At 50.0% G+C, this 24702-nt stretch overlaps 1 protein-coding gene across 1 annotated transcript in view; it reads right to left on the reverse strand.

Moving 5' to 3' along the window:
- The window catches only part of macf1b (microtubule actin crosslinking factor 1b), a gene marked incomplete at its 5' end in the record, with an annotated part of 275059 nt that overhangs the window by 36430 nt on the left and 213927 nt on the right, over positions 1-24702 (reverse strand). Inside the window, one exon of the mRNA XM_067978314.1 lies at positions 16227-16402. Within this exon, the coding sequence (XP_067834415.1) occupies positions 16227-16402 (176 nt within the window). The remainder of the gene's footprint in view (positions 1-16226; positions 16403-24702) is intronic.

The following is a 24702-nucleotide window of genomic DNA, read 5'->3' on the forward strand; positions in this document are numbered from 1 at the left end:
CCTATGTCTTTTCTGCACTCTTTCTAGTTTAATAATATCCTTTCTATGATAGGGTGACCAGAACTGTATACAGTATTCCAAGACTCGAGGGGCTGAATGGCCTCCTCCTGTTTGTGTCCTGGATGGGCCCACAGCTTCCCTCTGAAACTGATGGTGCTCAAATGTTCAAAAAGCTGCACAAATGGAATATAAGTGAGAGATGCAGTGAAGTTATTGGAAAGTGAAGTGAGGGACTGGTTCTGTTCCTCTCCCACCTGGAGAGTGCAGACTGCTCTCCTTTTAAAGGCAGCGCAGAACTTCCCTGCTGCTTACAACAGTTTTACACCAAGGACTGCACCAATAGGAATGCAAATAAGCAGATCCAGGAAGCCCACATTGTAACTTCCCCTGGGGACACACTCGGGCCCCGGCGACTTTACACACTCGGGCCCCGGGGACTTTACACACTCGGGCCCCGGGGACTTTACACACTCGGGCCCCGGGGACTTTACACACTCGGGCCCCGGGGACTTTACACACTCGGGCCCCGGGGACTTTACACACTCGGGCCCCGGGGACTTTACACACTCGGGCCCCGGGGACTTTGCACACTCGGGCCCCGGGGACTTTGCACACTCGGGCCCCGGCGACTTTGCACACTCGGGCCCCGGGGACTTTGCACACTCGGGCCCCGGGGACTTTGCACACTCGGGCCCCGGGGACTTTGCACACTCGGGCCCCGGGGACTTTGCACACTCGGGCCCCGGGGACTTTGCACACTCGGGCCCCGGGGACTTTGCACACTCGGGCCCCGGGGACTTTGCACACTCGGGCCCCGGGGACTTTGCACACTCGGGCCCCGGGGACTTTGCACACTCGGGCCCCGGGGACTTTGCACACTCGGGCCCCGGGGACTTTGCACACTCGGGCCCCGGGGACTTTGCACACTCGGGCCCCGGGGACTTTGCACACTCGGGCCCCGGGGACTTTGCACACTCGGGCCCCGGGGACTTTGCACACTCGGGCCCCGGGGACTTTGCACACTCGGGCCCCGGGGACTTTACACACTCGGGCCCCGGGGACTTTACACACTCGGACCCCGGGGACTTTACACACTCGGGCCCCGGGGACTTTACACACTCGGGCCCCGGGGACTTTACACACTCGGGCCCCGGGGACTTTACACACTCGGGCCCCGGGGACTTTACACACTCGGGCTCAAGCAGAGTGGGACCAGTGACCGAGAGCAGGGCGGGGATATAAAGGAGAGGGACCAGTGACTGAGAGCAGGGCGGGGATATAGAATCATAGAATCATCGAAGTTTACAACATGGAAACAGGCCCTTCGGCCCAACATGTCCAGGTCGCCCAGTTTATACCACTAAGCTAGTCCCAATTGCCTGCACTTGGCCCATATCCCTCTATACCCATCTTACCCATGTAACTGTCCAAATGCTTTTTAAAAGACAAAATTGTACCCGCCTCTACTACTGCCTCTGGCAGCTCGTTCCAGACACTCACCACCCTTTGAGTGAAAAAATTGCCCCTCTGTACCCTTTTGTATCTCTCCCCTCTCACCTTAAATCTATGCCCCCTCGTTATAGACTCCCCTACCTTTGGGAAAAGATTTTGACTATCTACCTTATCTATGCCCCTCATTATTTTATAGACTTCTATAAGATCACCCCTAAACCTTCTACTCTCCAGGGAAAAAAGTCTCAGTCTATCCAACCTCTCCCTATAAGTCAAACCATCAAGTCCCGGTAGCATCCTAGTAAATCTTTTCTGCACTCTTTCTAGTTTAATAATATCCTTTCTATAATAGGGTGACCAGAACTGTACACAGTACTCCAAGTGTGGCCTTACTAATGTCTTGTACAACTTCAACAAGACATCCCAACTCCTGTATTCAATGTTCTGACCAATGAAACCAAACATGCTGAATGCCTTCTTCACCACCCTATCCACCTGTGACTCCACTTTCAAGGAGCTATGAACCTGTACTCCTAGATCTCTTTGTTCTATAACTCTCCCCAACGCCCTACCATTAACGGAGTAGGTCCTGGCCCGATTCGATCTACCAAAATGCATCACCTCACATTTATCTAAATTAAACTCCATCTGCCATTCATCGGCCCACTGGCCCAATTTATCAAGATCTCGTTGCAATCCTAGATAACCTTCTTCACTGTCCACAATGCCACCAACCTTGGTGTCATCTGCAAACTTACTAACCATGCCTCCTAAATTCTCATCCAAATCATTAATATAAATAACAAATAACAGTGGACCCAGCACCGATCCCTGAGGCACACCACTGGTCACAGGCCTCCAGTTTGAAACACAACCCTCTACAACCACCCTCTGTCTCCTGTCGTCAATCCAATTTTGTATCCAATTGGCTACCTCACCTTGGATCCCGTGAGATTTAACCTTATGTAACAACCTACCATGCGGTACCTTGTCAAAGGCTTTGCTAAAGTCCATGTAGACCACGTCTACTGCACAGCCCTCATCTATCTTCTTGGTTATAAAGGAGAGGGACCAGTGACTGAGAGCAGGGCGGGGATATAAAGGAGAGGGAGGAGTGACTGAGAGCAGGGCGGGGATATAAAGGGGAGGGAGGAGTGACTGGGGGCAGGGCGGGGATATAAAGGAGAGGGAGGAGTGACTGAGAGCAGGGCGGGGTTATAAAGGAGAGGGACCAGTGACCGAGAGCAGGGCGGGGATATAAAGGAGAGGGAGGAGTGACTGAGAGCAGGGCGGGGATATAAAGGAGAGGGAGGAGTGACTGGGGGCAGGGCGGGGATATAAAGGAGAGGGAGGAGTGACCGAGAGCAGGGCGGGGATATAAAGGAGAGGGACCAGTGACCGAGAGCAGGGCGGGGATATAAAGGAGAGGGAGGAGTGACTGAGAGCAGGGCGGGGATATAAAGGGGAGGGAGGAGTGACTGGGGGCAGGGCGGGGATATAAAGGAGAGGGAGGAGTGACTGAGAGCAGGGCGGGGATATAAAGGAGAGGGACCAGTGACCGAGAGCAGGGCGGGGATATAAAGGAGAGGGAGGAGTGACTGGGGGCAGGGCGGGGATATAAAGGAGAGGGAGGAGTGACTGAGAGCAGGGCGGGGATATAAAGGAGAGGGACCAGTGACCGAGAGCAGGGCGGGGATATAAAGGAGAGGGAGGAGTGACTGAGAGCAGGGCGGGGATATAAAGGGGAGGGAGGAGTGACTGGGGGCAGGGCGGGGATATAAAGGAGAGGGAGGAGTGACTGAGAGCAGGGCGGGGTTATAAAGGAGAGGGACCAGTGACTGAGAGCAGGGCGGGGATATAAAGGAGAGGGAGGAGTGACTGAGAGCAGGGCGGGGATATAAAGGAGAGGGAGGAGTGACTGGGGGCAGGGCGGGGATATAAAGGAGAGGGAGGAGTGACCGAGAGCAGGGCGGGGATATAAAGGAAAGGGAGGAGTGACTGAGAGCAGGGCGGGGTTATAAAGGAGAGGGACCAGTGACTGAGAGCAGGGCGGGGATATAAAGGAGAGGGACCAGTGATTGGGGGCAGGGCGGGGATATAAAGGGGAGGGAGGAGAGACCGAGAGCAGGGCGGGGATATGAAGGGGAGGGAGGAGAGACCGAGAGCAGGGCGGGGATATAAAGGAGAGGGACCAGTGATTGGGGGCAGGGCGGGGATATAAAGGAGAGGGACCAGTGACTGGGGGCAGGGTGGGGATATAAAGGAGAGGGACCAGTGACTGGGGGCAGGGTGGGGATATAAAGGGGAGGGAGGAGAGACTGAGAGCAGGGCGGGGATATAAAGGGGAGGGAGGAGAGACCGAGAGCAGGGCGGGGATATAAAGGGGAGGGAGGAGTGACTGGGGGCAGGGCGGGGATATAAAGGAGAGGGACCAGTGATTGGGGGCAGGGCGGGGATATAAAGGAGAGGGACCAGTGACTGGGGGCAGGGTGGGGATATAAAGGAGAGGGAGGAGAGACTGAGAGCAGGGCGGGGATATAAAGGAGAGGGACCAGTGACTGAGAGCAGGGCGGGGTTATAAAGGAGAGGGAGGAGAGACTGAGAGCAGGGCGGGGATATAAAGGAGAGGGAGGAGAGACTGAGAGCAGGGCGGGGATATAAAGGAGAGGGACCAGTGACCGAGAGCAGGGCGGGGATATAAAGGAGAGGGAGGAGTGACTGGGGGCAGGGCGGGGATATAAAGGAGGGGGACCAGAGACCGAGAGTAGGGCGGGGATATAAAGGAGAGGGAGGAGTGACTGGGGGCAGGGTGGGGATATAAAGGAGAGGGCGGAGGGATGGGAACGGATATAAAGCTGAGACCAACTCAAACAAACAGAAATTTGAAAGAGTGACATCAGATGACAGCAGGTTGGTGACGAATACCTTTTTTTTGCTCTCTGAGCTCGTGGATTGCTTTAAACTAAAAGCTATGAAACTATAACTTGTTACTTTATTCAATTATAAGTTAAATTAGATAAACTAATTAGTTAATAAAACTAAAAATATTGACTGAATAAAAACTTTAACTAATAAAATATACAAAACTAGGTTAGATAGGGATGGCAGGTGGGGGGTGTTGTAACTGCAGCATGTGGGAGTTGGTGGAGATTAGCGAGACCTTCGTCAACCACATCTGCAGTAAGTGTCTGCAACTCGAGGAATTTTGGCTCAGAGTCGTTGATCTGGAGTAACATTTCCAAGTTTGCAGACGACACAAAGCTGGGGTGGAATGTGAGCTGTGAGGAGGATGCAAAAAGGCTCCAATGTGATTTAGACAAGTTGGGTGAGTGGGCAAGAACATGGCAGATGCAGTATAACATGGATAAATGTGAGGTTATCCACTTTGATTGTAAAAATAGAAAGGCAGATTATTATCTGAATGGTGATAGATTGGGAAAAGGGGAGGTGCAACGAGACCTGGGTGTCCTTGTACACCAGTCACTGAAAGCGAGCATTCAGGTGCAGCAAGCAGTTAGGAAGGTGAATGGTATGTTGGCCTTCATTGCAAGAGGATTTGAGTACAGGAGCAGGGATGTCTTACTGCAGTTATACAGGGCCTTGGTGAGACCACATCTGGAGTATTGTGTGCAGTTTTGGTCTCCTTATCTGAGGAAGGATGTCCTTGCCATGGAGGGAGTGCAACGCAGGTTTACCAGACTGATTCCTGGGATGGCAGGACTGACGTATGAGGAGAGATTGGGTCGACTCGGCCTGTATTCACTAGAGTTTAGAAGAATGAGAGGGGATCTCATTGAAACATATAAAATTCTAACAGGACTAGACAGACTAGATGCAGGGAGGATGTTCCCGATGGCTGGGGAGTCCAGAACCAGGGGTCACAGTCTCAGGATACGGGGTATGCCATTTGGGTAAAAACAAGCTGAGTGTGTCAGGAAGGGTCAAAGAGTTTAACAAAGGTAACAGGGCATTAGTGACTAAAGTCACATCAGGGGAAAAAAGTAAAAAGTTAAAATTAAATGCATTATATCTGAATGCACGAAGCATTCGTAACAAGATAAATGAAGCAATGGCACAGAGATAAATGGGTTTGGTCTAATCGCCATTACAGAGACGAGGTTGCAGGGTGAACAAGGTTGGGAATTAAATGTTCCAGGATTTTTGACTTTGAGAAAAGACAGGCAGAATGGAAAAGGAGCGGGGATAGGGGGGAGCCCTGATAATAAAGGATGAGATGAAGACAGTAGTGAGAAGAGATCTTAGCTCAGAAAATCAGGATGTAGAATCAGCATGGGTGGGGCCAAGAAATAACAAGGGGCAGAAAACACTGATGTGAGTAGTTTACAGGCCCCCTAACAGTAGTTATAGTGTTGGACAGGGTATAAATCAGGAAATTAGGGTTAGGATACAACAAACACCATGGACCCCGACAACATCCCGGCTGTAGTGCTGAAGACTTGTGCTGCAAAATTAGCCGCGCCTCTAGCCAAGCCGTACCAGTACAGTTACAACACTGGCATCAACCCGACAATGTGGAAAATTGCCCAGGTATGGCCTGTCCACAAAAAGCAGGACAAATCCAATCCAGCCAATTACCGCCCCATCAGTCTACTCACCTTTCATCACTTTGCTGATGATTGAGTCGTCAACAGTGCTATCAAGCGGCACTTACTCACCAATAACCTGCTCACTGATGCTCGGTTTGGGTTCCGCCAGGACCACTCGGCTCCAGACCTCATTACAGCCTTGGTCCAAACAAGGACAAAAGAGCTGAATTCCAGAGTTGAGGTGAGAGTGACTGCCCTTGATATCAAGGCAGCATTTGACCGAGTGTGGCACCAAGGAGCCCGAGTAAAATTGAAGTCAATGGGAATCAGGGGGAAAACTCTCCAGTGGCTGGAGACATACCTAGCACAAAGGGAGATGGTAGTGGTTGTTGGAGGGCAATCATCTCAGCCCCAGGACATTGCTGCAGGAGTTCCTCAGGGCAGTGTCCCAGGCCCAACCATCTTCAGCTGCTTCATCAATGACCTTCCCTCCGTCATAAGGTCAGAAATGGGGATGTTTGCTGATGATTGCACAGTGTTCAGTTCCATTCGCAACCCCTCAGATAATGAAGCATTTCATGCCCACATGCAGAAAGACCTGGACAACATCCAGGCTTGGGCTGATAACTGGCAAGTAACATTCACCCCAGAAAAATGCCAGGCAATGACCATCTCCAACAAGAGAGAATCTAGCCACCTCCCCATGATATTTAACGGCATTACCATCGCCGAATCCCCCACCATCAACATCCTGGGGGTCACCATTGACCAGAAATTTAACTGGACCAGCCATATAAATACTGTGGCTACGAGAGCAGGTCAGAGGCTGGGTATTCTGCAGCGAGTGACTCACCTCCTGACTCCCCAAAGCCTTTCTACCATCTACAAGGCACAAGTCAGGAGTGTGATGGAATACTCTCCACTTGCCTGGATGAGTGCAGCTCCAACAACACTCAAGAAGCTCGACACCATCCAGGACAAAGCAACCCGCTTGACTGGTACCCCATCCACCACCCTAAACATTCACTCCCTTCACCACCGGCGAACCATGGCTGTAGCAACTTGCCAAGGCTTCTTCGACAGCACCTCCCAAACCCGCGACCTCTACCACCTAGAAGGACAAGGGCAGCAGGCACATGGGAACAACACCACCTGCACGTTCCCCTCCAAGTCACACGCCATCCCAGCTTGGAAATATATCGTCGTTCCTTCATCGTCGCTGGGTCAAAATCCTGGAACTCCCTTCCTAACAGCACTGTGGGAGAACCTTCACCACACAGACTGCAACGGTTCAAGAAGGCGGCTCACCACCACCTTCTCAAGGGCAATTAGGGATGGTCAATAAATGCTGGCCTTGCCAGCAACGCCCACATCCCATGATCGAATATAAAAAAATTAGAGGAGCATGTAAGAATGGTAATGCAATAATCATGGGGGACTTTAATCTTCATATAGACTGGGCAAACCAAATTGGAAAAAGTAGTTTGGAGGATGAGTTCATAGAATGTATCTGAAACAATTTCCTAGAACAATACATTGTGGAACCAACTAGGGAACAGGCCATTTTAGATCTAGTATTATGTGATGAGCCAGGGTTAGCTAGTAATTTTATAATAAAGGATCCTCTGGGGAAGAGTGATCATAATTTGATAGAATTTCTCATTGAGTTTGAGAGTGATGTCGTTATGTCCGAAACCAGGGTCTTAAATTTAAACAAGGCCAATTATGTAGGTATGAGGGGTTAAGGTTGGGAAATTAGATTAAAAGATATGATGATAGATAAGCAATAGCAAACATTTAAAGAAAGTTTTACCGGCAAGGACACAATGGGCTGAATGGCCTCCTGCGCCGTAAATTTTTCTATGTTTCTAAATAATTCATAATTCTCAACGAATATACATACCCTTGAGGAATAAAAACTCCACGGGAAAAGTGATCCAACCGTGGCTAACTAGAGAAGTTAAGGATAGTATTAGATTAAAAGAAGAGGCTTATAATGTTGCCAAAAAGAGTAGTAAGCCTGAGGATTGGGAGTGTTTTAGAAACCAGCAAACGATGACCAAGAAATTGATAAAGAGAGAGAAAACTGAATATGAGAGTAAACTAGCAAGAAATATAAAAACAGATTGTAAGAGCTTATAAAAGTATGTAAAAAGGAAGAGAATAGCAAAAGTAAACGTTGGTCCCTTAGAGGCTGAGACAGGAGAAATTATAATGGGGAATAACAAAATGGCAGATGCGTTAAACAAATATCTTATCAGTCTTCACTGTAGAAGACACAAAAAACATACTGGAAATAGTGTTTAATAATAGTAGGGTCTAATGAGAGTGAGGAACTTAAAGTAATGAAGATTAGTAAAGAAAAAGTACGAGAGAAATTAATGGGACTAAAAGCTGATAATTTCTCTGGACCTGATGGCCAACTTCCTAGGGTTTTAAAAGAGGGGGCTGCAGAGATAGTGGATGCATTGGTTGTGATCTTCCAGAATTCCATAGATTATGGAACATTCCCCGTGGATTGGAAGGTAGCAAATGTAACACCACTATTCAAGAAAGGAGGGAGAGAGAAAACAGGGAACTATAGGCCAGTTAGCCTGACATCAGTCGTCGGGAAAATGCTAGAATCTATTAATATGGAAGTGGTAATAGGGCCCTTAAAAAATCATAATGAGAGCTTAAGAACATAAAAAATAGGAGCAAGAGTAGGCCACATGGCCTCGAGCCTGCTCCGCCATTCAATCAGATCATGGCTGATCTTCGACCTCAACTCCACTTTCCCGCCATATCCCTCGATTCCCCTAGAGTCCAAAAATCTATCGATTTCAGCCTTGAATATATTCAATGACTCAGCATCCACAGCCCCCTGGGGTAGAAAATTCCAAAGATTCACAACCCTCTGAGTGAAGAAATTCCTCCTCATCTCAGTTTTCTTCCAGACCCCTTATCCTGAGACTATGCCCCCTAGTTCTGGACTCTCCAGCCAGGAGAAACAACCGTTCAGCATCTATCCTGTCAAGCCCCCTCAGAATCTTATATGTTTCAATGAGATCACCTCTCATTCTTCTAAACTCCAGAGAGTATAGGCCCATTCTACTCAATCTCTCCTCATAGGACAACCCTCTCATCCCAGGAATTAATCTAGTGAATCTTCGTTGCACCGCCTGTAAGGCAAGTATATCCTTCCTTAGATAAGGAGATCAAAACTGTACACAGTACTCAAGGTGAGGTCTCACCAAAGCCCTGTACAACTGTACTAAGACTTCCTTACTCTTGTACTCCAACCTCCTTGCAATAAAGGCCAACATACCATTTGCCTTCCTTATTGCTCGCTGTACCCGCACGTTAACCTTTTGTGTTTCTCTGAACACCAACATTTAATGGTTTCTCACCATTTAAAAAAATATTCTATATTTCTATTCTTCCTATCAAGGTGAATACCCTCTCATTTCCCCACATTATATGTAGCATGGATTGAGGATTGGTTAATGGACAGAAAACAGAGAGTAGGAATAAACGGGCCATTTTATAAGAACATAAGTACCTAAGAAATAGGAGCAGGAGTAGGCCATCCAACCCCTCGAGCCTGCTCCGCCATTCAATCAGATCATGGCTGATCTTCAACCTCAACTCCATTTTCCTGCCCGATCCCCATATCCCTCGATTCCCCGAGAGTCCAAAAATCTATCGATCTCAGCCTTGAATATATTCAATGACTCAGCATCCACAGCCCTCTGGGGTAGAGAATTCCAATGATTCACAACCCTCTGAGTGAAGAAATTCCTCCTCATCTCAGTCTTAAATGGCCGATCCCTTATCCTGAGACTATGCCCCCTAGTTCTAGACTCTCCAGCCAGGGGAAACAATCTCTCAGCATCGACCCTGTCGACCGGGATTTCAGAGCGCTGAGAACAGCTGAGAGGAGCCGAGCCGAGCGGAGGGAGCGTCCGATAAAAGGCGGGATTTCAGAGTGCTGAGAACAGCTGAGAGGAGCCGAGCCGAGCGGAGGGAGCGTCCGATAAAAGGCGGGATTTCAGAGCGCTGAGAGGAGCCGAGCCGAGCGGAGGGAGCGTCCGATAAAAGGCGGGATTTCAGAGCGCTGAGAACAGCTGAGAGGAGCCGAGCCGAGCGGAGGGAGCGTCCGATAAAAGGCGGGATTTCAGAGCGCTGAGAACAGCTGAGAGGAGCGGAGCCGAGCGGAGGGAGCGTCCGATAAAAGGCGGGATTTCAGAGCGCTGAGAGGAGCCGAGCCGAGCGGAGGGAGCGTCCGATAAAAGGCGGGATTTCAGAGCGCTGAGAACAGCTGAGAGGAGCCGAGCGGAGGGAGCGTCCGATAAAAGGCGGGATTTCAGAGCGCTGAGAGGAGCCGAGCCGAGCGGAGGGAGCGTCCGATAAAAGGCGGGATTTCAGAGCGCTGAGAACAGCTGAGAGGAGCCGAGCCGAGCGGAGGGAGCGTCCGATAAAAGGCGGGATTTCAGAGCGCTGAGAACAGCTGAGAGGAGCCGAGCCGAGCGGAGGGAGCGTCCGATAAAAGGCGGGATTTCAGAGCGCTGAGAACAGCTGAGAGGAGCCGAGCGGAGGGAGCGTCCGATAAAAGGCGGGATTTCAGAGCGCTGAGAACAGCTGAGAGGAGCCGAGCCGAGCGGAGGGAGCGTCCGATAAAAAGGCGGGATTTCAGAGCGCTGAGAACAGCTGAGAGGAGCCGAGCCGAGCGGAGGGAGCGTCCGATAAAAGGCGGGATTTCAGAGCGCTGAGAACAGCTGAGAGGAGCCGAGCCGAGCGGAGGGAGCGTCCGATAAAAGGCGGGATTTCAGAGCGCTGAGAACAGCTGAGAGGAGCCGAGCCGAGCTGCGACCGAGTTCGAAGTGACGTCAGGAATCAGATCGGGACGCGACACAGGGGAGGCACCTGATTGGTGAGTAGGTTCAGGTGAGTATTTCTCCTTATCTACAGTAACTGAAGTAAAAGGAAAGGGAAGGTCTGCAGGTCTTATAGGAAGTAGCGTTTATTTTTTAGTGAATCAAGGTCGCTAGTGTAGTTAACATTCTCTAAATTGAGAACAATTTAAAGGAGTAAACTCCTTAAAGGGAGTGGTAAGTAGTTTTTCTTTCCTTTTTTTTTCTCTTGACACTGTAGTTGTTCTTAAGCTAATTTAAGGGTTAAGTCATGGCAGGAGATCCCAGCGCCGTGTCATGTTCCTCTTGTGGGATGTGGGAATTCAGGGATCCTTCCTGTATCCCTGATTCCTTCACCTGCGGGAAGTGTGTCCAGCTGCAGCTATTGTTTGACCGCTTGACGGCTCTGGAGCTGCGGATGGACTCACTTTGGAGCATCCGCGATGCTGAGAAAGTCGTGGATAGCACGTTCAGTGAGTTGGTCACACCGCAGATAAAAATTACTGAGGGAGATAGTGAATGGGTGACCAACAGACAGAGGAAGAGTAGGAAGGCAGTGCAGGGGTCCCCTGCGGTCATCTCCCTCCAAAACAGGTATACCGTTTTGGATACTGTTGGCGGAGATGGCTCACCAGGGGAAGGTGGCAGTGGCCAGGTTCATGGCACCGTGGCTGGCTCTGCTGTACAGGAGGGCAGGAAAAAGAGTGGCAGAGCTATAGTGATAGGGGACTCGATTGTAAGGGGAATAGACAGGCGTTTCTGCGGACGCAACCGAGACTCCAGGATGGTATGTTGCCTCCCTGGTGCAAGGGTCAAGGATGTCTCGGAGCGGCTGCAGGACATTCTGGAGGGGGAGGGTGAACAGCCAGTTGTCGTGGTGCATATAGGCACCAACGATATAGGTAAAAAACAGGATGAGGTCCTACAAGCTGAATTTAGGGAGTTAGGAGTTAAACTAAAGAGTAGGACCTCAAAGGTAGTAATCTCAGGATTGCTACCAGTGCCACGGGTTAGTCAGAGTAGGAATGACAGGATAGCTAAGATGAATACGTGGCTTGAGAGATGGTGCAAGAGGGAGGGATTCAAATTCCTGGGCCATTGGAACCGGTTCTGGGGGAGGTGGGACCAGTACAAATTGGACGGTCTGCATCTGGGCAGGACTGGAACCAATGTCCTAGGGGGAGTGTTTGCTAGTGCTGTTGGGGAGGGTTTAAACTAATGTGGCAGGGGGATGGGAACCGATGCAGGAAGTCAGTGGGAAATAAAGTGGTGACAGAAACAAAAGGCAGTAAGGGAGAGTGTACAGAACATGACCGGACAGATGGTCTGAGAAAGCAGGGCAAAGACCAAGGGAAGACTAGATTAAACTGCATTTATTTCAATGCAAGAAGTCTGATGGGCAAGGCAGATGAACTCAGGGCATGGATGGGTACATGGGACTGGGATGTTATAGCTATTACTGAAACATGGCTAAGGGAGGGGCAGGACTGGCAGCTCAATGTTCCAGGGTACAGATGCTATAGGAAAGATAGAGCAGGAGGTAAGAGAGGAGGGGGAGTTGCGTTCTTGATTAGGGAGAACATCACGGCAGTAGTGAGAGGGGATATATCCGAGGGTTCGCCCACTGAGTCCATATGGGTAGAACTGAAAAATAAGAAGGGAGAGATCACTTTGATAGGATTGTACTACAGACCCCCAAATAGTCAACGGGAAATTGAGGAGCAAATATGTAAGGAGATTACAGACAGCTGCAAGAAAAATAGGGTGGTAATAGTAGGGGACTTTAACTTTCCCAACATTGACTGGGACAGCCATAGCATTAGGGGCTTGGATGGAGAGAAATTTGTTGAGTGTATTCAGGAGGAATTTCTCATTCAGTATGTGGATGGCCCGACTAGAGAGGGGGCAAAACTTGACCTCCTCTTGGGAAATAAGGAAGGGCAGGTGACAGAAGTGTTAGTGAGGGATCACTTTGGGACCAGTGATCATAATTCCATTAGTTTTAAGATAGCTATGGAGAAGGATAGGTCTGGCCCAAAAGTTAAAATTCTAAATTGGGGAAAGGCCAATTTTGATGGTATTAGACAGGAACTTTCAGAAGTTGATTGGGAGAGTCTGTTGGCAGGCAAAGGGACGTCTGGTAAGTGGGAGGCTTTCAAAAGTGTGTTAACCAGGGTTCAGTGTAAGCACATTCCTTATAAAGTGAAGGGCAAGGCTGGTAGAAGTAGGGAACCTTGGATGACTCGGGAGATTGAGGCACTAGTCAAAAATAAGAAGGAGGCATATGACATGCATAGGCAGCTGGGATCAAGTGGATCCCTTGAAGAGTATAGAGATTGCCGGAGTAGAGTTAAGAGAGAAATCAGGAGGGCAAAAAGGGGATATGAGATTGCTTTGGCAGATCAGGCAAAGGTGAATCCAAAGAGCTTCTACAAATACATAAAGGGCAAAAGGGTAACAAGGGAGAGAGTAGGGCCTCTTAAGGATCAACAAGGTCATCTATGTGCGGAACCACAAGAGATGGGTGAGATCCTGAATGAATATTTCACATCGGTATTTACGGTTGAGAAAGGCATGGATGTTAGGGAACTTGGGGAAATAAATAGTGATGTCTTGAGGAGTGTACATATTACAGAGAGGGAGGTGCTGGAAGTCTTAACGCGCATCAAGGTAGATAAATCTCCGGGACCTGATGAAATGTATCCCAGGACGTTATGGGAGGTTAGGGAGGAAATTGCGGGTCCCCTAGCAGAGATATTTGAATCATCCACCGCTACAGGTGAGGTGCCTGAAGATTGGAGGGTAGCAAATGTTGTGCCTTTGTTTAAGAAGGGCGGCAGGGAAAAGCCTGGGAACTACAGACCAGTGAGCCTGACATCTGTAGTGGGTAAGTTGTTAGAGGGTATTCTGAGGGACAGAATCTACAGGCATTTGGAGAGGCAGGGACTAATTAGGAACAGTCAGCATGGTTTTGTGAGAGGAAAATCATGTCTCACGAATTTGATTGAGTTTTTTGAAGGGGTAACCAAGAAGATAGATGAGGGCTGTGCAGTAGACGTGGTCTACATGGACTTCAGCAAAGCATTTGACAAGGTACCGCATGGTAGGTTGTTACATAAGGTTAAATCTCATGGGATCCAAGGTGAGGTAGCCAATTGGATACAAAATTGGCTTGACGACAGAAGACAGAGGGTGGTTGTCGAGGGTTGTTTTTCAAACTGGATGCCTGTGTCCAGCGGTGTGCCTCAGGGATCGGTGCTGGGTCCGCTGTTATTTGTTATTTATATTAATGATTTGGATGAGAATTTAGGAGGCATGGTTAGTAAGTTTGCAGATGACACCAAGATTGGTGGCATTGTGGACAGTGAAGAAGGTTATCTAGGATTGCAACGGGATCTTGATAAATTGGGCCAGTGGGCCGATGAATGGCAGATGGAGTTTAATTTAGATAAATGTGAGGTGATGCATTTTGGTAGATCGAATCGGGCCAGGACCTACTCCGTTAATGGTAGGGCGTTGGGGAGAGTTATAGAACAAAGAGATCTAGGAGTACAGGTTCATAGCTCCTTGAAAGTGGAGTCACAGGTGGATAGGGTGGTGAAGAAGGCATTCAGCATGCTTGGTTTCATTGGTCAGAACATTGAATGCAGGAGTTGGGATGTCTTGTTGAAGTTGTACAGGGCATTGGTGAGGCCACACTTGGAGTACTGTGTACAGTTCTGGTCACCCTATTATAGAAAGGATATTATTAAACTAGAAAGAGTGCAGAAAAGATTTACTAGGATGCTACCGGGACTTGATGGTTTGACTTACAGGGAGAGGTTAGACAGACTGGGACTTTATTCCCTGGAGAGTAGGAGGTTAAGGGGTGATCTTATAGAAGTCTATAAAATAATGAGGGGCATAGATAAGGTCGATAGTCAAAATCTTTTCCCAAAGGTAGGGGAGTCTATAACGAGGGGGCACAGATTTAAGGTGAGAGGGGAGAGATACAAAAGGATCCAGAGGGGCAATTTTTTCACTCAAAGGGTGGTGAGTGTCTGGAACGAGCTGCCAGAGGCAGTAGTAGAGGCGGGTACAATTTTGTCTTTTAAAAAGCATTTGGACAGTTACATGGGGAAGATGGGTATCGAGGGATATGGGCCAAGTGCAGGCAATTGGGACTAGCTGAGTGGTATAAACTGGGCGACATGGACATGTTGGGCCGAAGGGCCTGTTTCCATGTTGTAACTTCTATGATTCTATGATTCTATGATTCTATGTATTAATGACATAGATGAAAGGACCGAGTGTAATGTATCCACGTTTGCTGACGATACAAAGCGAGGTGGGAAAGTAAGCTGTGAGGAGGACACAGAGTCTGCAAAGGGATATAGACAGGTTAAGTGAGTGGGCAAGAAGGTGGCAGATGGAGTATAATGTGGGGAAATGTGAGGTTATTCACTTTGGTAGGAAGAACAGAAAAACAGAATATTTTTTAAATAGTGAGAAACTATTAAATGTTGGTGTTGAGAGAGATCTGGTTGTCCTCGTACAAGAAACACAAAAAGTTAGTATGCAGGTACAGCAAGCAATTAGGAAAGCATATGGTATGTTGGCCTTTATTGCAAGGAGGTTGGAGTACAAGAGTAAGGAAGTCTTACTACAATTGTACAGGGCTTTGGTGAGACCTCACCTTGAGTACTGTGTACAGTTTTGATCTCCTTATCTAAGGAAGGATATACTTGCCTTAGAGGCGGTGCAACGAAGGTTCACTAGATTAATTCCTGGGATGAGAGGGTTGTCCTATGAGGAGAGATTGAGTAGAATGGGCCTGTACTCTCTGGAGTTTAGAAGAATGAGAGGTGATCTCATTGAAACAGACAAGATTCTGAGGGGGCTTGACAGGGTAGATGCTGAGAGGCTGTTTCCACTGGCTGGTAAGACTAGAACTAGGGGGCATAGTCTCAGGATAAGGGGTCGGCCATTTAAGACTGAGATGCTGTAAGATTTCTTCACTCAGAGGGTTGTGAATCTTTGGAATTCTCTACCCCAGAGGGCTGTGGATGCTGAGTCGCTGAGTACATTCAAGACTAGATCGATAGATTTTTGGACTCTAGGGGAATCAAGGGATATGGGGATCGGGCTGGAAAGTAGAGCTGAGGTCGAATATCAGCGGTGCAGGCTCGAGGAGTCGTATGGCCTACTCCTGCTCCTATTTCTTATGTTCATATGTCGAGGGATATAACTCGTTCAGGCTCGAGGGACTTAATTCCAGCTTGAGGGACTGCCCTTTTGTCTGTTGCTGCTGAGCTATTGAAGAAGTGAATTGTATAATTGGAGCTGAAGAATGTACCTTTCTGGGCAGTGGGCTGTTCGGTGCTGAGACACAGCTGTAGGAGGTCACACTCGAGGTCCATCGACTGGGGGACCCCTCTTGAGAACGAGGCTCAGCTGAATTCACCAAGCGAATTCCAAAGCTGTCTGGTCCCAAATACTTCTCCTTAATTTTAAGATTGGTTCGGCCTTTCACTGTAAAAATCAAGATGCATTGTAAATAATCATCAAAATTAGAATTACCCATCACAACTCACAAGGGAAGAAAGACAAAGAGAACGAGAGGGAGAGACCGGGGTGGGGGGCGAGTGGGGGAGGGAGAATAGGGGGAGGGGCAACAGGTGGGGGCCGAGGCGACGGGGGGTGGTGACAGGGGAGGGGGGGCAGCGACAGGGAGACACGCACACGCACACGCACGGGGGGAGGGGGACAGTCAGAGGGGGACCGATTTTCGGATGGCAGAGCGGGTGCGTTGGGGGGCTCGTAAAATGGCGGAATCCCGGAGTGGGTTCGGAGCCCGGCTCCAACCCGTGACTTCCGGGTTCCCAAGTGATGCATTCGGGCCCGCGCAGCTCCCAAATGCGGGACTCCCACTGGAAATTAAAGCTGGCGGGATGATCATTTCCATAGTTGGTCAGATAGTTGAGGTACTTGAGAGACCTCATTGAGTGGAGATTTTGGCAGGGGTGCAATTTTGAAGGATCCTCAGCGTGTTTCCCATGCTGTGGGAAACACTCCCTGTTGGAGCAGACGTGTTTCAGCCAGCAGCCAGTGGGAGATGCACAGGATCATTTGACAGGTGGGGGGAAAACCTCATTTATTGCAGCAGGGCACTCTGTCACTTCAGACAAAGTTTTGGCTGCAACACCTTTGTCTTTCCACTCAAAATGATTAATTTATACCCTAAACTCTGCTGTGCAAACACATTTACTTACTTTGCGGACCCCCTCAAACTCACACCGTCAGGATGGGGGGGTCACCATGGCTGCATTCACCACTTCATCCGAGGACGAGCAACATCACCAGCCTCGCCAGGCACGGCGTCCACCTCCGCCACGTGGAGCTCCACAACACAGTGCTGCACCACACGCACCTGCACAACAGCACGGAGGGCAACAACAGAGAGAGCGACGTCGCAGGAGGCACTACCCTCGCCACAGGGTCTACAGACGGAGGCTCGGCTTCCTGGACCTCTCTGAGGAGCAGTGCATACGGAGGCTCAGAGTGAGTCACCAGGTAGTCGCAGACATCTGCAGCCTCCTTGATGCTGAGCTGCTCCCGGCTGGGCCTGAGCAGCATCTCCTTACCTTCGCTGTCAATGTCACCACTGCCCTCAACTTCTTCACTTCTGATCGTTCCAGGGTGTCACCGGGGACATCGCCGGGGTCTCTCAGTCGTCTGCACACAAGTGCATAAGGCAGGTCACCGACGGCTTGTTTTGCTGGGCCTCGCACGACATCAACTTCCCCATGGACGATCTCAGCCAGACGGAGAGGGCAGTGGGATTCCACGCTGTGTCTGGCTTCCCACGGGTACAGGGTGTAATCGATTGCACCCATATAGCAATACGAGCACCTCCACACGAGCCAGGACTGTTCATCAACAGGAAGGGCGATCACTTCATCAACACTCAGCTCATCTGTGACCACCGCAAGAGATTCCTTCACGTGTGCGCCAGATACCCTGGCAGCTGCCATGATTCCTTCATCCTCCGGGAGTCCAACATCCCGCCCCTCTTCCACGCACCCAACACCCGCAAGGGCTGGCTCCTCGGGGACAAGGGATACCCCCTGCACACATGGCTCATGACACCTCTGAGGAACCCCATCACTGAGCACCAGCGTCGATATAACGACAGCCACATCATCACCAGGTCTACAATTGAGCATGTTATAGGGCTGCTCAGGATGTGCCTCAGGTGCTTTGATCATTCTGGGGGAGCGCTTCAATACGCACCACACAGAGTGGGACACATTATAGTCGAGTGTTGTGCCCTGCACAACATGGCACAACAGAGAGGGGGGCCGCTGGTGGAGGCTCCATCCACATCTGGCACCCCCATGATGGGGATGGAGCTGATGATGATGGAGGAGGAGGAACGGGAGGAGGAACGGGTCTGGCTGCTCGTGAGGCCAGGGAGTCACTGATATGTGAACGGTTCTCCTAACATCAGACAGTGTGAAGAGTCCAGTCCTCACCACCTGGACAGAGGAGCGGCCACACCAGCGCCCTCGCCCCAGCGCCCTCCCCGTCCCCTGCCCCCTCCCCCGTCCCCTCCCCCGTCCCCAGCGCCCTCGCCCCAGCGCCCTCCCCGTCCCCTGCCCCCTCCCCCGTCCCCTCCCCCGTCCCCAGCCCCTGCCCCCTCGCCACACAAAATAGTCCTGCAACTACACCTACACCCACTGTAGGGTCACCCAATGGGTGGCATCAAGTGTGGGTGTTCATGGTGAACCTCATGAAAGGGACTTATTACAGAAGCCAGTCAAGAATGGCCAAGACGTGGCAGTAGTGGTGACAATAATAATATTTAATGTGCCATTAACAAAAAGCAAATATAAATAAAAAACATGACCAACCGTCAAACACCCTGTGCATCCCCTTCGTGCTCACAAAACCTTCACCTTTCTCTCCCGACTACTCCTACGTGGTGCATCCCCTGTGCCTGCAGCAGAGGTAGTGACAGGTTGCTCTTGTTCATGCCCTGACCGATTAGATGCTTTGGGCCGACACCCTCTGGGTTTCGGTGCCCGTGAGGGCCCCTCCAAAGACTGCTCCACCTGCACCTGTGCAGGGGCAGACTCGGCCACCTGGAGAGGGGGCAGCATTGTGGGTACTGGTTGAGAGGGGGCAACGGGTGAGACATGGGGGCGCTTTTCCCCCACTTCCATGTCCCCTTTCGCCATCATCCCTCTCCTGGGCCAGGCCCACATCACTCCCACCACCCTGCTGGACGACAGTTTGGAGGACATGTGTGAAGCCTTGTTAGGCCAGTGCCAGAGTATCTGTCTGCCTGTTTAAGGTGGCAGAATGTTGTTCACCCTGAGTCAGAAGGGCTGTTGTCAGGGCCTCAATGGACTCATTGGTGAGCCGTGCTTGAAGCTCCATGGAGGCAAGCCTTCCCTCCATCGTAGACATTCTCACACTTACCCACGACACTGTCTCAGAGATGCCCTCACGTCCCTGTGACAGTATCTCAGAGATTCCCTCACGTCCCTGTGACAGTATCTCAGAGATCTCCTCCTGTACCTGTGACTCTATCTCAGAGATTCCCTCCTGTACCTGTGACACTATCTCAGAGATTCGCTCCTGTACCTGTGACTCTATCTCAGAGATGCCCTCATGTACCTGTGACACTATCTCAGAGATGCCCTCATGTCCCTGTGACACTATCTCAGAGATTCCCTCCTGTACCTGTGACACTATCTCAGAGATTCCCTCCTGTCCCTGTGACACTATCTCAGAGATTCCCTCCTGTGCCTGTGTCACCATTCCACTCATGCAGGAGTTGGACTCCTCCATCCTCTGCACGATTGTGGAGAGTGCGCGTGGCACCTGTTCCAGCACCTCGCAGATACGCTGCTGCCCCTCGATCATTCTCCTTTTAAAGATGGCCCCCAGGGTTCAGTATCTGTGTCCAGCTGAGCAGAGCCTGGAGAAGAGTGCTCCCACCGACACGGACTCTCCACAGCTGCCCCTGCCACCAGTGTCTGCTCGTGCTCTCATGTGTGTAGTGACTCACCATGTGCGACCCCGACTAACTGCGGACGGGGACCCATCGAGGTGTGTGTATCTGCGCTGGTGGATGGCTCGCTCAGATGTGACGGTGCCCCCTCAGAGGCCGGCAGGTCCTCTGAGGAATCACCCTCCGCCATCACAGCGGTCGCTGAAGGCCCTGTAAGAGAACAGAAGGCAATATTAAGCATGATCACAGATGTTGAGGTGCTGAAGATGACAAGGCATGTTAACATCAATTCTCATTGTGTGTACTGAATGTTAAAGTTCTGTCACCAGCCGTTTGTCGGGTACCAGTCTCGGCGTCCCCGACGGACAGACACTCGAGGGTGCCGGTTAGTTCCAACGCCTCCTGTCTGCGTCCGTGAGGACGACCTGATGTTGCGGCCCCCCTCCGGTCCTTGCCCTCTCCCCTGCATTCTGGGCTCTCTTCTCCTATAAGGGGAGAAAGTAGAGAGGCGTGAGTGAGGGATGGTGACGTGGCCAATCGCTGAATGCATTGGTTTGGGTGAGGCTGACCGTGAAAGAGATGCATCAGAGGGTGAGTATGAGACAGAGCCATGAGATTGTATGAGGATTGGGGTGAGTGGTAGTGGTGGGATGAGTACTGGGGAGGAGAGTGAGTGCAGGTAAGTTGAGAATGAGGTTTGAGTGGGTGTGAGGGGTGATGTGATAGAGTAGTGTTGGCAGTGCAGAAGGAGTTGTGGGGTGGGGGCAGTGATGTGGAAGACGGAGTGTAGGAGAATGAGTAAGTGTACTCACTTTGACTGACCTGGTTAGGTCATTGAAGCACTTCCTGCACTGGACCCAGGTGCGGGAGACGTTGCTGCTGCTGGTGACCTCCTCTGCCACCTCGAGCCAGGCCTTCTTGGTGGCAGAGGGAGGCCACTTCCTCCCGTCCGCAGGGTAGAATATATCCCTCCTCCTCCTCACCCCATCCAGTAGCACCTGGAGTGAGGCATCGGTAAACCTGGGAGCAGCCTTTCCCCTGGGCTGCTCCATTCTATAATTTTGGGTGTTTGCTCCAGGAGCAGCATTGGAGGACTGCCCCTTTAAATAGGGCTCCTCCAGCTGACAGCCTGTGATGCGGGTGCGCAGTCCGCCCGCTGCGCAGGTTTACGACGGGAAACCCGGAAGCCGCGGTAAGTGGCTCCAATTTACCTGCGATCGGGTGGGGAACGGACGGATTTTACTGAGCGGGTTACCCCGGGCCCAGTCGCCCCCCCCGCTGCCATCCCTCCCCCCCCCCCCCCCCCCCGGTAATATCGGGGTGAGAGAGTGCGAGAGCGACATATAGGAACAGGAGTAGGCCATTCAGCCCCTCGTGCCTGCTCCGCCATTTGATAAGATCATGGCTGATCTGTGATCTAACTCCATATACCTGCCCTTGGCCCATATCCCTTAATACCTTTGGTTGCCAAAAAGCTATCTATCTCAGATTTAAATTTAGCAATTGAGCTAGTATCAATTGCCGTTTGCGGAAGAGAGTTTCAAACTTCTACCACCCTTTGTGTGTAGAAATGTTTTCTAATCTCACTGAAGAGCAGCAATCAACAATCCCAACAGGAGATTGAACTTCAATCACCAAAACAGCAGAATATGGTGCGAGGATGTTGTGATCAAACTGGACAGGGCTCTGATCAGACCCCATCCTGAGATCCGAATCCACGTCTGGTCAGACTGCACCCCATAAACAGCAAAGGACCAGATCATCTGTTTTAATGGTGTTGGTTGAGGGATAAATATTCGCCCCAGGACATCGGAGAGAACTCCCCTGCAACAGTTGTTTAAAAAGGGAGTGAGGCACAGACCGAGTAATTACAGGCCAGTCAGTCTAACCTCGGTGGTGGGCAAATTATTGGAATCAATTCTGAGGGGCAGGATAAATAGTCAGTTAGAAAGGCACGGAGTGATCAAGCACATGGGATTGGGGGGAATATACTGGCATGGATTGAGAATTGGTTAATAGACAGGAAACAGAGAGTAGGAATAAATGGGTCTTTTTCGGGGTGGCAGGCAGTGACTCGTGGGGTACCGCAGGGATCAGTGCTTGGGCCCCAGCTATTCACAATATATATCAATGATTTGGATGAGGGAACCAAATGTAATATTTCCAAGTTTGCTGATGACACAAAACTAGGTGGGATCGTGAGTTGTGAGGAGAATTCAAGGCGATTTAGACAAGTTGAGTGAGTGGGCAAATACATGGCGGATGCAGAATAATGTGGATAAATGTGAGGTTATCCACTTCAGAAGGAAAAACGGAAAGGCAGATTATTATTTAAATGGTGATAGATTGGGAAATGTTGATGTACAAAGGGACCTGGGTGTCCTTGTACACCAGTAACTGAAAGCAAACATGCAGGTGCAGCAAGCAGTTAGGAAGGTAAATGGTATGTTGGCCTTCATTGCAAGAGGATTTGAGTACAGGAGCAAGGATGTCTTATTGCAGTTATACAGGGCCTTGGTGAGACCACACCTGGAGTATTGTGTGCAGTTTTGGTCTCCTTACCTAAGAAAGGATATACTTGCCATAGAGGGAGTACAGCGAAGGTTCACCAGACTGATTCCTGGGATGGCAGGACTGTCGTATGAGGAGAGATTGGGTCGACTCGGCCTGTATTCACTCGAGTTTAGAAGAATGAGAGGGGATCTCATTGAAACATAAAATTGTGACAGGGCGAGACAGACTGGATGCAGGGAGGATGTTCCCACTGGTTGGGGGGGTCCAGAATGAGTGGTAACAGTCTCAGGATATGGGGTAGGACATTTAGGACTGAGATGAGAAATTTCTTCACTCAGAGGGTGATGAACCTGTGGAATTCTCTATCACAGAAGGCTGTGGAGGCCAAGTCACTGAATATATTTAAGAAGGAGCTGGATAGATTTCTAGACACAAAAGGCATCAAGGGGTATGGGGAGAGAGTGGGAATATGGTGTTGAGATAGAGGATCAGCCATGATCATATAGAATGGCAGAGCAGCCTCGAAGGGCCGAATGGCCTACTCCTGCTCCTATCTTCCATGTTTCTATGATAAGGGAAGGTCATGTCTGACTAACTTGATTGAATTTTTTGAGGAGGTATCAAGGAGGGTTGATGAGGGTAACGCATTTGATGTAGTCTACACAGATTTTAGCAAGGCTTTTGACAAGGTCCCACATGGCAGACTGGTCAAAAAAGTACAAGCCCATAGGATAAAAGGGAATGTGGCAAATTGGATCCAAAATTGGCTCAGTGGCAGGAAGCAAAGGGTAATGGTCGACAGGTGTTTTTGTGACTGGAAGGCTGTTTCCAGTGGGGTTCCGCAGGGCTCAGTACTCGGTCCCTTGCTTTTTGTGGTATATATTAATGATTTGGACTTAAATGTAGGGGGCATGATTAAGAAGTTTGCAGATGATAGAAAAATTGGCCGTGTGGTTGATAGTGAGGAGGAAAGCTGTGGACTGCAGGAAGATATCAATGGACTGGTCAGGCAGGCAGAGAAGTGTGAGGTAATGCATTTGGGGAGGGCAAACAAGGCAAGGGAATACACAATAAATGGGAGGATACTGAGAGGTGTAGAGGAAGTGAGGGACCTTGGAGTGCATGTCCACAGATCCCTGAAGGTAGCAGGACAGGTAGATAAGGTGGTTAAGAAGGCATATGGGATACTTTCCTTTATTAGCCGAGGCATAGAATATAAGAGCAGGGAGATTATGCTGGAACTGTATAAAACACTAGTTAGACCACAGCTTGAGTACTGTGTACAGTTCTGGTCACCACATTACAGGAAGGATGTAATCGCAATAGAGAGGGTACAGATGAGATTTACGAGGATGTTATAAGACCATAAGAGATAGGAGCAGGAGTAGGCCATTTGACCCCTTGAGCCTGCTCCGCCATTCAATGAGATCATGGCTGATCTGATTTTTATCTCAACTCCACTTTCCCGCCCTTTCCCCATATCCTTTGACTCCCTCGCTGATCAAAAATTTGTCTAACTCAGCCTTGAATGTATTCAATGACTCAGCCTCCACCGCTCTTTTAGACAAAGAATTCCAAATCTTCACGACCCTCTGGGAGAAGAAATTCCTCCTCATTTCCGTCTTAAACGGGCGACCCCTTATTCTGAGACTAAGCCCCCTCGTTCTAGATTCCCCCATGAGGGGAAACATCCTCTCAGCATCTACCCTGTCAAGCCCCCTCAGAATCTTGTATGTTTCAATAAGATCTCCTCTCATTCTTCTAAACTCCAATGAGTATAAACCCAACCTGTTCAATCTTTCCTCATAAGACAACCCTTCTAGTGAACCTTCTCTGAACTGCCTCCAATGCAAGTATGTCCTTCCTTAAATAAGGGCACCAGAACTGTACGCAGTACTCCAGGTGTGGTCTCACCAGCACCCTGTACAGTTGGAGCATGACTTCCCTGCTTTTATACTCCATCCCCCTAGAAATAAAGGCCAATATTTCATTTGCCTTCCCAATTATCATGTTGCCAGGACTGGAGAATTTTAGCTGAGGACACATTCATAGAAACATAGAAAATAGGAGCAAGAGTAGGCCATTAGGCCCTTCGGGCCTGCACCGCCATTCAAAATGATCATTCGAAAGGCAGGGGTTGTTTTCCTTGGAACAGAGGAGGCTGATGGTGATTTAATTGAGGTGTACAAAATTATGAGGGGCCGAGATAGAGTGGATAGGAAGGACCTATTTCCCTTAACGGAGGGGTCAATAACCAGGGGGCATAGATTTAAAGTGATTGGTAGAAGGATTAGAGGGG

The sequence above is a fragment of the Heptranchias perlo genome, unplaced genomic scaffold (assembly GCF_035084215.1).
Source record: "Heptranchias perlo isolate sHepPer1 unplaced genomic scaffold, sHepPer1.hap1 HAP1_SCAFFOLD_262, whole genome shotgun sequence".
Lineage (NCBI taxonomy): Eukaryota > Metazoa > Chordata > Chondrichthyes > Hexanchiformes > Hexanchidae > Heptranchias > Heptranchias perlo.